The sequence below is a fragment of the Carassius carassius genome, chromosome 24, assembly GCF_963082965.1.
Source record: "Carassius carassius chromosome 24, fCarCar2.1, whole genome shotgun sequence".
Taxonomy (NCBI): Eukaryota; Metazoa; Chordata; class Actinopteri; order Cypriniformes; family Cyprinidae; genus Carassius; species Carassius carassius.
The window spans coordinates 9772540-9789835 of NC_081778.1; the positions used below are offsets into that span (position 1 = coordinate 9772540).

General features: G+C 36.9%; 1 protein-coding gene across 1 annotated transcript; it reads right to left on the bottom strand.

Moving 5' to 3' along the window:
• Nucleotides 1-3871: 3871 nt before the first annotated feature.
• On the bottom strand, nt 3872-16823 carry LOC132103573 (protein O-linked-mannose beta-1,4-N-acetylglucosaminyltransferase 2-like). Its single transcript, XM_059508678.1, has 2 exons — nt 16541-16823; nt 3872-5728 (listed from the first exon to the last, which is right to left on the bottom strand). Exon 2 carries the CDS (start codon nt 5691-5693, stop codon nt 3945-3947), a length of 1749 nt encoding a protein of 582 aa, XP_059364661.1. The 5' UTR covers nt 5694-5728; nt 16541-16823; the 3' UTR covers nt 3872-3944.
• Between the last annotated feature and the right edge of the window lie 473 nt (nt 16824-17296).

Consider the following 17296-nt stretch of genomic DNA (forward strand, 5'->3'; position numbering starts at 1 on the left):
CACTTGTTGAGGCTTTATTTTTCGTTAATTTAGCCACTGTATTGAATTAATACCTGGGGTTATCTTTGTTTTCTTCTAAAAGAGAAGAAAAGTAATCGGATCTAGCAGTTTTTAATGCTTTTCTGTAGGATATGTTACTTTCCCGCCAAGCAATACAAATTACCTCTAGTTTTGTTTTCCTCCAGCTGCGCTCCATTTTTCGGGCTGCTCTCTTTAGGGTGCGAGTATGCTCATTATACCATGGTGTCAAACTGTTTTCCTTAACCTTCCTTAAGCGTAAAGGAGCAACTTTATTTAAAGTGCTAGAAAAGAGAGAGTCCATAGTTTCTGTTACATCATCAAGTTGTTCTGAGGTTTTGGATATGCTAAGGAATTTGGATACACCAGGAAGATAACTTAAAAAGCAGTCTTTTGTGTTAGAAGTGATGGTTCTTCCATACTTGTAACAAGAAGTAGAATTTACAATTTTGGCTATATGAATTTTGCAAAGAACTAAATAATGATCTGAGATATCATCACTTGGCTGAATAATTTCAACACCATCAACATCAATTCCATGTGACTGTATTAAATCTAGAGTATGATTTCGACAATGAGTAGGTCCTGAAACGTGTTGTCTAACACCAATAGAGTTCAGAATGTCTATAAATGCTGATCCCAATGCATCGTTTTCATTATCAACATGGATATTAAAATCACCAACTATTAAAACTTTATCTGCAGCCAGAACTAACTCGGATGTAAAATCACCAAACTCTTTAATAAAGTCTGTATGGTGCCCTGGTGGCCTGTATACAGTAGCCAGTACAAACATAACAGGGGATTTATCATTAACATTTGTTTCTTTGGATAATGTTATATGAAGTACCATTACTTCAAACGAGTTATACTTGTAGCCTGCCCTCTGAGAAATCCTAATCCTTAGCCATCTTCAACAAACAGCTAAAAACACATCTCTTTCATCTTCATTTGACACTCTAATTAATTCTAGCACTCTCTGTTCTAATTTTAAGAAGAAGAAACAAAACAAAAAAAAAACTTGACACTCTAACACAGGGGTGTCAGACTAAATTTCTGGAAGGCCGCAATCCTGCACAATTTAGATCCAACCCTGCTCCAACACTCCAATGTATGCGTATACAGCAAGTAGCGTCTCTGTGTGGAGATTGACACCCCTGCTCTAACAACTTGCACTCGCTATTCTATTTCTGTTCTTACTACTTTAAAGAGAGAGAGCCTCTGACACTAGCACTCTATTCTTTTGACTTATTTTATTTTTATTAAAAAAAGACCCTCACACTAATGTTCCCTATTCGGTCTACTTGTTATTCTTTCTTCTTCTAAAAACCTTGCAATGCGTACTGCGTTAGGCTAACCAAGACTTTTCACAGCACTTACATATCATTGCCCTTTTGTTGGTTTTTGATTGCTGATGTAGTCCTCATTTGTAAGATGCTTTAGATAAAACCGCTTACTAAATGACAAAATATAAATGAAAATATAATGGCCACATCCAGACAATCCCAATCTGTTCCAAATGTGTATAGTTTTTTTTAACTTCATTGAAAACTATATGCACCTTTCTAATGATTCCTTTAAGAAACAGAGGATAAAAACATGCCATTTCATGTTTGGGTTAATGAGTTCAAAGCAAGCTGATGTAATTTGTACTTCATGCCTGAAACCTGGTTTGAATCGGTCTCAACATGCGGAACACACCACACACACACACTCCATCTTTTTCATTGGTTTATCACAGATCAGTAGTATCCCCTCTGGTTATACATAGCACCTTGAACTGACACTGCCCTACATGAAGACACTCAGCTCAGCTAATATCAGATTCATGATTCTTTCATGTTCCATGCTGTAGACAGATGCAGCATCTGAAAACAAATCTGTCTCCAGAGGGTCACAGTGATTCTGATCTCAAAAATTAAATGACAAAACATTATTCGAAGCAGTGGAGAAAATTGGTTCCTACAAAAAGAAGATTATTCAATTGTCCTCCAATAGATAACAGTAGCATTATGCTTTCACCAAAACAGCATCAAACATATCTGTATCTTTAATTGAGAACAGTGTTCATTTGAGCAAATGTTGTTTGGAGCTAAAATGGGTGTTGAAACTAATTATTCTTTAAGTTTAAAGTCTAAAGACACCAAGACTGCAAATTAGAACACAAAAATGAAAGTAAAGTCCATAATTTTACAGTTGGTTGTGATTGCTTCTATTGTCCTCATTTGTAAGTCACTTTGGATAAAAGAGTTTGCTAAATGACTAAATATAATGCAAATTCATGAATGCTATTAACCATTCATTTTGTTATGTATCTTAGACTAACAATTCAGTACTTCTTCAAGGTTTAGAAAGTATTTACAGAAGTCAAGATGTTGATCGACAAACTTCAAATAAAAACAAGGCATCACAAAAACATCTGAGAAATTGTACATTTAATAAAAGTGACAAAAATGATGTATGACATTCCAGTGGCCCATAATGGTAAATCTCATGAACTGGCTCAAGGAACGGACCAGTTTGCAGGACCCAAGCCTGCAATTAAATGTGTGTGTGTGTGTGTATATATCTATCTGTTTCTGTGTTGAAAACTATCTTCTAATTAATAAAATGAGAGAATGAGAAATCCACAAACATCCATTTCTCTAATTATATGCAAAGGACATTTCTGCTATTTTGTATTACAAACAGAATTCATTTATTATCCTCATACTTGAATAAAATTACCATTGAAACACGGTTATGCAAATAAACTGCATTGCTGTATGGATTGCCGTTTCCGAATTTCAATTAGAAATGTTTTTGGTTGTTTTTAGCATCATTTATATCCATGTAATTCAGAATGTCCTCTAAATATTGAAGGACAGAATAAAACCTCACTGCAGGGAAATAACAAAATTAAATACAGATGATTTGACAAAGCATGCGGTAAGATGTTGACTTTCTTAAATTCCATTCATTGATCACAGCAGTGGAAAAAAATTAAAACAGTGCAATGCTGCTATCACCAAATACATTAGCTTGCTTAACACAGTGGTGTTAGTTATAATTACTGACATGATGCCACCAACAACAACAAAAAAAAGAGACTTTCAAATTTCAGGACACTATCATAAACTATTTCACCCCATTCATCAAAAGTACTACTGACTTGGACATCTAAGTCTTCTGTCTGTACAGTAAAGAGATCTGATTGTTCTCACTGGCAAACAAATTCAAACAATTCCCATAGAACAGCTGGAAAATAATCAGTGGTTTAAAAAAAATTATAATTAAGAGAACAACCCACGCAACAGCAGCCAATTTTTCACATATACATTTTTTATCGTAAAGTTCATTTTTTAATTTTTTTTCTGGTTTCTTGCAGTTACTTCATACCAACCCCCCCCCCCCCCCATACCAACCCCACCACCACATAAAAAAAATAAATACATAAAAAATAAAACAGCTTCTTCATAACTTAAGTCACTGAAAAACACAATGCAAAAACCTGGGCAAGAAACCTCACAAAGTTACATACAATTAATATTATGTTGCTTAAGCCACAGAAATTTGTGCATTTCTTTTTTAATTAACAAAAGCAGGTTTCAAACAAAACCAGTGTATTGGAATTATAAATATAAATTTAAATTATGACAATCTTTTCTGATAAAGTCACTTCACTTGTGCGGTGGCATGAGCTAAAAGAACTGGCAGTTCTGAAAACTGCATTAATTCCAACCTTTATTGCAGTCAGGCCTTTCATTCTGTCAGTTTGTGACACTCCATAAGGACCATGAAGAACAATCAAGTCACAAAAGTGACAACCGAGTCTGAAAACAATTCAGCTATGTCACACAGTTTAATTTGAGAATTAATGTTCAAATGTTCAAATTAATTCTTTGCTAACTAACAGTGACAGCATTACGTCTAACCTGACTACTGAATCAAGTTTTACAAATAAGAACATCTGCAAATGGTCCCAAAAGATTCTTGTTAAAGATACAGCGCACCCATACTAAATATGTGGTAAAGGGTTTGATGTTTTCCGAGAAGGTGTAGTTCTGATGGGGCAGAATGTAAGGCATATATGTGTTCTCTCCTTGCTCCTGGATCCACACCTCATATTTTACCTCTTTAACCTTCAGATACTTCAGGTTCCAAGGGATCTGCCAGGACACCGAGAGTTTTGCTTCATTGGAGGCCTGTACCGACGTCTGGCACTTGGGCTCTCTGACTCGACCAGGATGTACGGTGCTAGCCACCTTGGCCTTTTTCAGATTAGGCTTTTTCAGAGTTTGTCTGAGCACATCCAGAAAGGAGGCAATGTCCACAGTAGTGTCCTGATAAATGCGAAAAAGCCACTCTGGATTACGACAACAAAGATGTCTTGGCACCTCCTTGCTGGCCAGGATACGTTCTTGTTCCTCCTTCTCAAGGTGGACTATGCCACCCTGATCCCACGGGCGTTCAGGATATGTAACAGTGTTCTCTTCAATGGTATTTCTCCACGCAACATACTGAAGGTCCATTCCAGGTAAAGAAGCCAAGGTTTTGTAGGGAGTGTACTGCTCTGGGCTTACAGCATAAGGGAAGAGCTCAACTACGGCAGCACCACGGGGCAAGAACATGGAGGTGATCATCTGGGCTCCATGCATGCTAACCAACATAGTCGCCCCACTAATCATTTGGATAATGCTATCAAACGACTGCTCCTCTAAAGACACAGTGACAGTCTGTATCTGAAACTCTTGGGCTAAGGCCAGAAGAAGTTCTGCCTCATTGAGAATGAGCCTGTTAGTGGTACGCTTAAAAACCACAATGTAGCCATCGCCCTCCTGTTTTGTGATGTTAAGCCTCTCCTTCAAAAATGTAGCAAACTGGCGGATCTCGTTACCTGAAATCAAAATGTTGGCTTTGGGTCCTTGTGGTTGCACAAAGCCATATTGGTACCATGTTGTCATCTTTGACAGTCCCACGTAGGACTTGGTGAAGCACATGAGTTTGCCAAAGGTCTTCAACTGCTCCTTAAGAAGTGGTTGCTTACTGCTGAGCAAGCGGTAGAGATCGAAGTGAGCCCCTTCACTCCAACCCTCCATGAAGACGAGCCTGGCTTCATCATCCAAGTCTGAATATTGCTGCATGGTGTAGTAGATGGGCAAAAGATCGTCATGGAAAATGTGCATGAGGTTGTCTGGGTTAAAACGGTTCAGAATTAGCGTGACATCTGGCACAAACACAGGTTTCGGCATGAACTTCAGAGCCGCTGCCGGGAGCTCGAGAAAGTTAAAGTATTGAGTGTTGTGGTCTTCTACAGATGAGAGGTCCAGCAAGGCGGGCTGGAAACGCCGAGGGCCAAGGTTAGGAAGCATCACAGAGGCATTACTGTGGAAGAATACAAACTCCTCAGCCTCTGTGCAGTAGCAGAGGTAGTCAAAGTGGCAGATACGATCGGTGTGCATCTTGCCAGTGCAGACCATTCTGGTGCCATGCTCTTGCAGTGCTAACAGGGCACCGTGGTAGTCAATACGGACCTGTGAGAATTCCTGTGATTGGCGTGTAAGATGTAGCTCCTCTTCCAACTGTGATGTGTGTTCAATCAGCCGAATGTATTTCCAAAGCAAGGCTGCCACCACCGACACCAGCAGGCCATTCAGCACAGCCGGCAGGTTCATCCTACACCCAATTGCACGCATCGCAGCAGATCTTCGACCACGTACTCATGCTCCACCTGCAACAATCAGAATACCAAGTTTGAACAAGAAGATTAATGAGCTGCTAACACTTTAAAACATCATAAACAGAGAGTAAAGAGTAGGGTCTCAACAGAAAGAAAGTTGCCAAATATTGTAAACTCATCCAGCGTGATGCAAGTTAATGTTAGAACTTATTTTCTGATGGTCTGGCTGACTATACATTATTCCCTACATGATGTAGTTATTTCTTCTCATATACTTACACACCTAAAGAGGTTTCCTTGGTACTAGAGATCGACCAATATGGGCTTTTCTATAGCCGATGCCGATGTTTAGAGATCAGGGTCAGGCGATGGCCGATATGTGCTGCCGATTTTTAGAGCTGATAACTTGAAGTTTTCCTCTTCATTTGCATGTTAAAATGTCACACTAATAATAAGTGGATGCACGACATTTCTAAACTTATCATTATTTATTGAGCACTGATTTGAACCATCCCTCGAATCTTAATTTTGTGCACTGCACGGTATTAAAATAAAACATATATCCAAAGTTAACCAAACAAATCAATAAACTGACTAAGTATTAAATATGTAAAACAGGTTTTATATATAAATTATTTATCTTTCGGTGCCAAATTTTGGTTCCAAAAGCCAAGCTTGTAGCATACATGCATGTAAGGACCTAAATTCGCCGTGATTGGCTGTCTACCACCACGTGATGTGACGGGGAGGATTTCTGAAGATACTCACACTTGCACAACACAAATGTAGTTGTTTTTTCTCAAAAAGTTTCCGTTTTACAATGCCAAAGAGGTCTAAAGTGTGGCTACACTTTATAAAAGTGGATGCCGAGTCAGCAAAGTGCAACATATGCGATAAGAGTATTGCAACCAAAGCCAATACCACCAATTTAATGAAGCATTTGTTTGGATGAGTGTTTTGCCCTCCCTCCCTGTTTAGTTTGGTCTACTCCATTGCGTATCTTGAAACACGCCCCCTTTCACATCGTTTAAAAAACAGAGAGAAAGAGACAGATTTATCCGGTACAGCGAATTTCTCTAAGCAGCAGGCCACTGTATACGTTCACTTAAAACATAACCGAGTTGTGTTTACGAGAATACTTGCAGAGACAATTATTTTGATATAATTGTGTGTGTATGTGTTCACTCAGAAGTTACGATACGTGAAATATGAATTCATTCTCTGTACGCACATTGTGTGTGCGCAAGCTCCGAACGCACATGAATTGTTTAAAACGCTTGAATCAGCAATATTTAGAAACAAGTGCAAATGATCAGCTATGATCCGTTTTACCCCTTCAAGCGAGTGAACAACGCGAATCAAGTTAGGAATTTTACATCACTATTCACGATAGCCCATCGGACTGGAAAGCACAATAACCCCGGGACGTGGGGCTAACGATTTTGCGAGCCCTGCACCTCAGATCTATCCAGTTTGTGAAACACTGGTTTCCACACTGGTTTCGTTAAACAAAATAAATTATTATTTTAAAAGATTGACTTTTTATTTAGAAGATTAAAGAGTCATCGGTTCACTAATCGGATCATGAACTTGTATTACCGAGCCAAAGATTATCTATTATTGAACATCTCGAATTAATAAAGACTTCAAGTTCATCTGTAAAGCACATAAAGCTATCGTTTGAGTTTATAAACTTCTATTTCATGCATGACTCGTATGGATCTGCTAACTGAATGCAAAGTTTGATTTCTAGAAGAATGTTTGTGTCTTGATGAGCATGTATCGCTCACTAGGAGTCGCTAAATGAACAGCTGCTGTTCTTTTTTTTTTTTTTTTCTTCAACGGAGGATCAGTTGCCCTATTGGTTAAAATCCCCAAACTGTTTACTTAAATATTAAATTAATAAATGACATCAAAACAGGGGCGTTTGAGGTTATGAAGTGGTGCGCTGCTGTGGGCCAGAATGCCCAGGGCAACTTTTTGGTCCCAGTCTGCCCCTGAATGGCGCACCCCTATCCAAAAAGCACAACCAGTTGTATTAATAATGTTATCCTGAGTGTGAAGTGTTACCAGAATTTGTTTTAATTAAGGTGAAAAATAAAAGTTTTGTGTTTAATGTATTTGTGTTGATGTTGAAATGGATTTTAAAACATATGGTATCGAAAAAAGTATCGTTAGGAACCGGTATCGAAACTGAGGTATCGAAATTGGCACCGGATCGAAAGATTTTGAACAATACCCAGCCCCAATCATTTCCATAAAAGTTTTAGAGCATATATCAAGCAGAATTTTTCAAGTTTGTTGGAACATAAATATATACTTAAATATACATAAAATAAACACAATTTTTATAAATAAAAATCAATTAAACTGAATAATAGAAAAAAAAAAAAAAAAAAAAATATATATATATATATATATATATATATATATATATATATATATATATATATATATATATATATATATATATATATATATATATATATATATATATATATAGTAGTGCTGCAAACACACTAGCAACCAGCAACATTTGTGTTTGGTATAAATAACACAGAACATCTAAAGTGCATTCTAATTTCAAACTTACATGGCAGTCTGTTCATTATTAAAATAAAGTACAGTCAATCTAACATATAAAAGGTTACACTGGTCATTTTAAATAGACCATAGTATACCGGTCCACTCTGCTGTTATGCCAAGGACGTTTTTGCTCATGTGAAGAGGATGATCTTTTCCGTCTAGTTTACATTAAAAAAATAAAAAATATTATAGTTTAACATTCAAATACATTGCGAATATGGAAACATTTGGATATGTTCAGAATGAGACGTGAGCAATAAAGTCAAACTTGCACTCGCTCATCCTCTTATGCAAGCACTCATGCAATCTCGATCTACTACACTGTAAATGCTGGATTTGTTTTTAAACAAATAGGCCTAGCGGAACCCAAAAATTCTTAAAATTAAATTTAAATGACGATCGTTCATGGAAATTATCAAATATTGACTTCCCTAAATGCAAATGAGTTGGATGGAAACCTGGCTATTGTCTGCATCAAACCATGACACGGGGCTGTCCGCCGACGTTAAATCGGTGCTACTAAACACGAATATTGGCGGATGCAGATATATAAAAATGACAAATATCGGGCCGATATATCGGTCAACCTCTACTTGGTACTCAATTTAGGTTTTACATTCTGTTTCTACTGCAGAAATTTCTTATTACTATAATCATCAGTTTTTAGTAAAGTTAAACTGAATTCATTACCTCTCTGCAGCATAAGTGTGTATTCCCTCTGCACTGGGCTTTTTTTTGTTTAGATAAAAAACCTCTGACAATCTCATCTTTTGAGCTGCTGGCATTGGCCATGGAGACCACAGAGTGGCTAAAGATGCCCACCTACATCCAGATATTCACAGAATTTGGCACCAAATGATTTGTTCTGCGTGTTCTAAGTGTACAATGTACTAAACAGCCTATAAGCTAATGTTTTAACTGTGCATGCTTGTTTGGGACAACAAACATACTGCTTTTAGAAGGAGATAAGAAAATGTTTATGGAAAGACATAAAGAACCTGCTTCAGTAATCTAAAACAGCGACAGCTCTGCTTATTGTTCACAATGACTGAATCAAACTGAGTTAGACAACATTCTAGCTATGTTAAAGGTTTTATCAGTACTAAAAATTAAAGAGGAGGTTGGCAGAGATTCTTGCAGTCACATCTCATGGATGAAAAATGCTAATTTTCAGGATGTGAAGGACAATCTTCTTTGTTTGTTATCATCCATAGCATTTCATGTTTTGATACTTAAGCGGCATTAATGTCCAATCCACAAGGATCCAAACAGCAGATATGGCAGTGTTGCCAGTTGTGCATTTAATTCCCTTCACTGCATAGACAACCCTGAGGGAAACATAAAAAGGCTTTTGACAACTAACAAAGGCCTGCAAAATGTCAGCTACGTATTGCAAATTACTGACCAAACCCTCAGTGGCCCCATCTCAGCTAACATAACTGTTTAATACTGAAATGTCTGATGTCTGCTTGGAAATTAGGCATCAACTGAAGAATTAATGGTTATAAACCCCATTTTGCTTGGGGTCCCCTAGGTGCATTGCCTCATATGTTGGCAAAATTTTACATGATATCTAAAACAGCCCTGATTTGCTTCTACTAATTAATAGGGGTGTAATGAGACACTTATCCCATGAGTTGAGAGGAGACATGAGACTGGGTTCACTATAATTGTGAAAATATTCGTTTACCCTTTTAAATAAATCCGCGATGAAATATATAGAGAAAATTGGCTTTTATTCAGCTGAAAAACACAAATGCAAAAAAATCTAGATGCATTTTAAAATCACTTATACTCTGGCAACTTGATAATAGCTAGAATATCAAAGTCAACCCCGGGCAGCAGATCCTTTTCCCATTTAGCGCATAAACTCTGGAATAATCTACCTAAAATTGTTCGGGAAGCAGACACACTCTTGCAGTTCAAATCTAGATTAAAGACCCATCTCTTTAACCTGGCTTACACATAACATACTAATATGCTTCTAATATCCAAATCTGTTAAAGGATTTTTAGGCTGCATTAATTAGGTAAACTGGAACCGGGAACACTTCCCATAACTCCCGATGTACTTGTACACCGTTAGAAGAATGGCATCTACGCTAATATTACTCTGTTTCTCTTTTATTCTGAGGTCACCGTAGCCGCCAGATCCAGTCTGTATCCAGATCAGAGGGTTACTGCAGTAACCTGGATCCAGTACGTATCCAGACCTGATGGTGGATAAGCACCTAGAAAGGACCTCTACAGCCCTGAAAGACAGCGGAGAGCAGGACAACTAAATGAGCCCAAGATACAGATCCCCTGTAAAGACCTTGTCTGAGACGCCCACAGGGACAAGATCACAGGAAACAGATGGTTTTTCTACCTTTGCTGCAGCCTGGAATTGAACCGCTATTCTGGAACTGGAATTAAACTGGAATTCATTGGAATTTTGGTTCCTTGCCACTATCGCCTCTGTCTTGCTTAATTGGGGACTAGGTGTGTCCCCGACTAAGGATTTTCATAGTCGAATCGGAATTTTCGAATCTTGCCGATATTTGACTGATAATCAAATCATATGTTTGGGGCGGGGCAAAATACATTAACAAGAGTCAAGTCAGACATTCGACTAACAATTACTGATGTTAACACACAGGGAAAATGTGTAATGAACACCTTGCAGATATAAACGGGGTAAATAATGTTTTATGTTTTGATTAACAGATAGCTAACACTTAACATCGGCGAAACCATAATTAATAATTTAAATTTTTTTTACTAATAGTGCTACCATTATAACGTTAGCCTAAAATGTTAGCAGTTAAGGTTCTGCATTTCTGTGTTGAGCTGCTCGCAGAAGATGACCAGTAGAGTGACGCATTTGATAGCAAGTTTTTAATCAATGGGATTCAACTCATAATTTCATATAGAATACATTTCGTTATTTACCGGACATAACGTTAATATTAAGACTTAAAGGCTATTTGCAAAAAGGGCCCGAATGCACATGAACATATCTGCAGGGCTCTGAATGAATTCCTTTTGTGGACACGTTCTTCATGTTCGTCTGGTAAAGTTTTAAATCCCTGCCGCCAAGAAGCTCCTCTGTCGGTCACGGATTATGGAAAGTGAAACATAAACCTATAGGGGTGGTTGGATTTATTCACGCACTTTAAAATATTAATCTAAAGCTTCTTTCTTTTCAGATTCTTACAGCTTTATCATAATAGGCTGTGTATTAACTTATTGACTTAATCAGACATTTGTGCTCCCCCATGTAGTCGAAATGGCATAATCAATAACATCCCACGAATATTCGACTGTTAGATTGGTAGTCGAATCAGGCTCTTTGAATCAAAGCAAAGATTCGTCGACTATTCGGGGTCACCCCTATTGGGGACACTTCATTACAGCGATACTGTTGACTTGACTGCAAATGATTGCACAGATACTTTTTAAACTGAACTGAGCTGAATGATGTAATAACTGAATTCACTGATGAACTGCCTTTATCTGTCATTTTGCATTACTGACATACTGTTTTCCTAATTAATCGGTTTTAAAGCGCTATATAAATAAAGGTGACTTGACTTTATGAAATTAACCTTATTTAATGAATTATATGCAGTATTAAACATGTAAACACAGCAAAATGTTCTGCCACAAACTCGACTGACAGGCAAGTAAGAGTATAGATAAAAATAACTAATAAACAACACAAATATCCCTTTAAAGTGGAAGTGAAGCAGTTAGTCAAGTTTACATGATTTAGTAAACTGATTTCCACTGTAAAAAAAACACAAAAAACAAAAAACCTTTTTAAACACAAGTAATGTAACAGCAGTAGGCTTTTACCATTATGGGTGGAAGTTCTGAACCTGACAGTTTGGGGTGAAGGGTGGGTTGGAAACACTAGGTGTTTACATGAATACTAGTCAAGTCTTTGATTCTGACATAATTTTGTATCACAACTCTGAAATCACTTTCACACTGTCTCACTGTATCCAATAATGATAGTTATTTATGTTGTAATGATAAACGTTCTTGAGGAAGCAGAACTAACCCGATCATTCAGATAGATGATTAGTTAAACCCTGAAGCATCCTGTTAACAGCAGGTAAACATATTGTATTCGCAGGTGAACATAAAATATCTTACATACCACTGATGAACGAGCCAGTGCAAATACATCTGAAAGGTCTGACATATGCCAATAGAACAAGGATATGGTCATCAATCATTTTCACAATACTAATTATTTATAATCAGCTATTCATTCGATATTATCAAATGAGAGAAAACACTAAAGGTCACAAATAATTCAAGACATGCCTAAATTTGGCTTATACGTTTAATTATAGGTGATATTTAAATCCATATTGCACTCTATCGCACACATTATTTATCTGGAAAAAAAATTAAATAAACCTAAAAAAATAATAATAAATCAGCAAGGGTCTAAAAAAATGATACATTTTTAATAAAGAACTGTCATGAGCTCCAAGCAAGTTCATTTCTCAATTGAGTCTATTTAGGTTTCAGGTAACATTTACATCCGTTTTAATGTACAGTCTCCTTCATGGGACTTAACACCCACATCGTTTTAGAGCTGTTTCGCCTACACCATTCTGCCAGTGATTATTTCAAATAACTTCACAATAATCACTCAAAGAAAGTATAGGCTTGATTAAACATAAACCAACAAAATGATTCAGCGGTCTAATAAATAAAGGCTATTTTCAGACTGACATACCAACATGCTGCTCATATAATTCCTGCAGTATGCAGCATGAGCATTTTCTGCATTTATATAATACCCAGATGATTTACTACATGTGCAGTGTACGACTGTAATGCAATATGCTTGTCTTGGCCTCCAATTTCCAGTGTGATGAATAAATTAGAAATAAAATTATAACAAAAAAAAAATATATAAAAAATTATAACTATTTTGATAATTCAATATTTAATGAATAAAATGATTTTTGTTTTTGTTTTCCTTTTTATCCATTCCAAACATTCTAAATTAATTAGTTACTATAAATACTATACCACTTTGAGAGTTTGATATTCAGTACTCCATTTCTGGATATTCTGGTTCCCAATAAGAAATCTTATACCCAAAGTGGTCGATGCTTGTATTAGCATTTGAAATGCTGAGCATGAGGTTGTGGATCAGATCTTATATGACATGCAAGCTAATGTGCTTCACATGCTTGACTGCACTGCTATTAATCAGATCTTAAATGTATTTGATGTTATGCGCAAAACTGACAGTAAATCTTAGAGGGAGGATGTTATACTGCTTGCATGTAATGCACTGTGATACGGATCAGATTATGGGAGATTCATTCACTGCTTCAATGGAAAAATCCAAACTAAATCCAGACCATTGGCGCATATGAACTTTTTAGAGCTCTTAACGTGGGAGGAAAAGGGTTTAAAACTGATTTGTCAGGTGAAGCAATACCCAAACGCATTAAAGAGACACAGTGGCGAGTAACATGCTAAACAGCATTAAATTATCTGGGAGCACATGGCACTAAAGAGCCTCAGTCTATCGGAGCTGTCCAGATCTAAATTGCTCTGCAGGAGCAGGCAGATCTCACGTCCTTGAAACGCAGTCCTTTCCGTGCATTTGAAGAAAGAGAGCAGGGGGTCGCATCATGCAAGAGAGGCTTTTCGGAGGAGCCGGTTGCATGTGTTTATGACTGTACAAGAGGATTTTGGAATATTGGCCTGTCTGACATGGCTTACCCAGCTCCCTTGTGTACAGCTGGGTTGTTTGCTATGTGGATGATAAGCACCACAATGATGGGGAAAGGCAGCCTAGTGCTTCTAATGCATTTTAATAAGGCTCCTGGAAGGACACGGCTCTCAGACTTTCGGTTGCTTTCTTCTCCGATGAGTCCCTTCAGGATGACCAAGGAGATTCCCTACTCAGCGCCCTGCCCACAAGAGAAAACTCCCAGGCTAAAGAGACACGGGCATTATGCCTCTTCGATTCTTCTGCCTGGCCGCCTGTCCTTCCCAACTTTTCAATAACATCTCCTACTAAATCTTTTAATTACGTTGTGATCAAGAACTTGGTTATAATAATAATAATAATAATAATAATAATAATAATAATAATAATAATAATAATAATAATAATATATATATATATATATATATATATATATATATATTACTATAATTTTTTTTTGAATGTCTTTAGCTACTATAATACGTACATATGTTTGAACACTGTAACAACATCTGATATAGGGTAAAACCCCTATTTAAAATAATAATAATAATAATAATAATTTACAAATCTTATTCCTTATTCCATAATGCACAATAAAACAGCTATTTCTAATTCCACACGATATCAATTCATATCTTCTTATATTTCTTTCTTATGTTCTCTAACTCATCATAGGCTAGTGAAGCAGGCTGCAGAATTATATAGGTTCACCAATTGTTATTACCCTTAATAAGCCGCATGCCTATTGATATAGTAAGCACTGAAGCAGGCAGATGTCTTCAGCGTGCCCCTGTTCCTCAGGGACTGAAGAAGAATGGGTCTGAAAGAACTTTTCAGTTGGGGTTACCAGAACAATGTCACTCTGCCTCTCCTGGGAGAAGGACTCTACGTAACACTGCAGAGCTGGGTTGAGGACAGTAAAGTTACAAAATACTAGAACAGGGAAAGGACAGGGTGAAAATCAAAAAGCAGAAATAAACATATGAATGAGTTTGCTTATGGAAATTGAGGCTATAGCCTTTTTTAGATTTCTGTATTTCCAACATAAACAGACGATCAGGAAGAATGATCCAACCAAAATACTTTCACTGATGCTTTTGATGATAACATCACCCCCTAAATGGTGTGACTGTTGGGCACAATGCAGGCAGTGAATTCAATATCAAATGCCATTTGCTATCAGATTTAATGTGTAATGCATCTTTCTTTACCAACAGTGTAAAAAGCATGAAATAGACTAATGCTTTTTTCAGGACAAGATAGTCACTAACAAAGGGCTTGGTACTGTGCATGTTCTTGAGGTGCCATTATCAGCCAATCAATTCTTCTACTTGTCTTCTTTACCCAGTTCTCATCTGGTATCATTTGTCAGCCTAGCAATTGCCATGGACATAAATGGGAAAGTTAACTTGTAGCTCTTTCCATGTATTATAGATCATCATCATCAGGGACATCAACCAAAATGTTTGAAGACAGATTGTTACGTTCCACATTTGTTTTGTGTATTTTGCTTTGCTCCTCTCTATTTCTTCCCTGTGTTTTTGTTTTTGCCACTGTTCTTAAGGTTCACAACCATTGGATAAACTGTACTGATATGATTAGACTGTACTGTTTCAGCACTAGGATTTAAGTCCCTTATTAAGTTAGCGATTTTAACGCTACAACTACTAATAATTACTCAGTGACAAATGCGTTGTGTTGGGATTAACCACTTGATAAAATTCTGAGTTATTTATTTGATTTTACATTGCTGTTTTGATGCTCTTTATTTTGTATGTTCTGGTTAAATAGTGTTTTAGATTGGATTATGATGTCTCAGAGGATTCAGACATGTGGTCTACTGTATGTAGTTTTGACAATAACTGGCAGGCACCTTGACAACAAAAACAAAAACAACAAAAGAAAAAAAAATGTTGATCCAATGTAACGGTCAGTCAGAAAGCATCAACATCTGAGGGGAATTTTTTTTAAAAAAGGCTTTCTTTCTAGCATTGTTTATTTATGTTAAATGCTTATGCGTTACAGTGGTGGCATTACATCCAGTGCTGTCCCTCCAGATTCATTTAGTTTTATTTTTAATATTATTAAAATAGACACAATATTTAGTGTTCCAGCAATGATGACATGATATAATTTATTTTTTCCTGATGATTCAAGCAGATCTGACTCTCACTTGAGTGCAAATAATTTATAGTTGCAATACAACTAAGCACTCAAATCATCAAATAAATGCATCTATGAATCTATATTCTCAACACTACAGGAAGCAATTTAATAAAACTAGGCTTAAAAAATTATATATATATATATATATATATATATATATATATATATATATATATATATATATATGTTATATGTATATATATATATAACTAGTTGTCAAATCATGACGTGAGCAGTGATTTGAGATATCTAACGTTAAATCATTCTAGCAAAATAGCTTTTGCTGGTTTTGAGGGAAAAAAACTTTTTGCATTAAGTTTCCCATGAAACACAAATAATAATACATATAAAACCATATGGAAAAGCACAAGCATAACATACCTGTGGGAACGGTGAGCCAGTACCAAGTGGTGTTAATTCACTGCGGATACACTGTTTCAACAGCAGCTCCAGTAAACCACTGCCAATGATCCTTTACAACTTTACATCGTACAAACGCAGCATTTCCGAGGTTATTATGCTAAATACACAATGTCTTCATTCACCATTGTCATTAACAGATCGCGAGTCGTCTTAATTGTATAGTTACGTAGCGCAAATTCGATTCTAACGCGCGTATTCTGCAAGCATTTACCCAGCTACCAGAGAAGTCTCCACCCACAGCTATGACCGAGCGCAGACGAGAAAACCTCGCGAGATTTTATTGCCGCTTTTCAGTCTGAAGTTTACATTTTAGTTATCGCGAGAGCATCGCAACAATCGAAAGCCTCATATTAGAGTAGACAATAGGCTTGTTTGAGATGCGCCTTGCCTCGCCTGAATTGTAAGCGAGAGTAGGCGGCTGCAGTAAGGGGAGGAGTTAAAAAAGTGCAGGCAAGCCGGACACTTCCTGAATCTCGCTGTGTTGTGGACTGCAAACGTCAGCAATGGAAGAGATCGCGTTCGCGTTCTTTATCGCAGACGAAGTGGATGCAATTGAAATACCACTGCTTTTGCACGAAGATGGTTATGATGAGGAGAATCACTTAAGGTGAAGTGCTCATTACTTAAAATGGCTTTTTCAGTAAATAGTAGGGATATAAATCTATCTGGTCTTGGTATGTTGCAAGTTGAATAGATCTAATGAAAATAAACAGT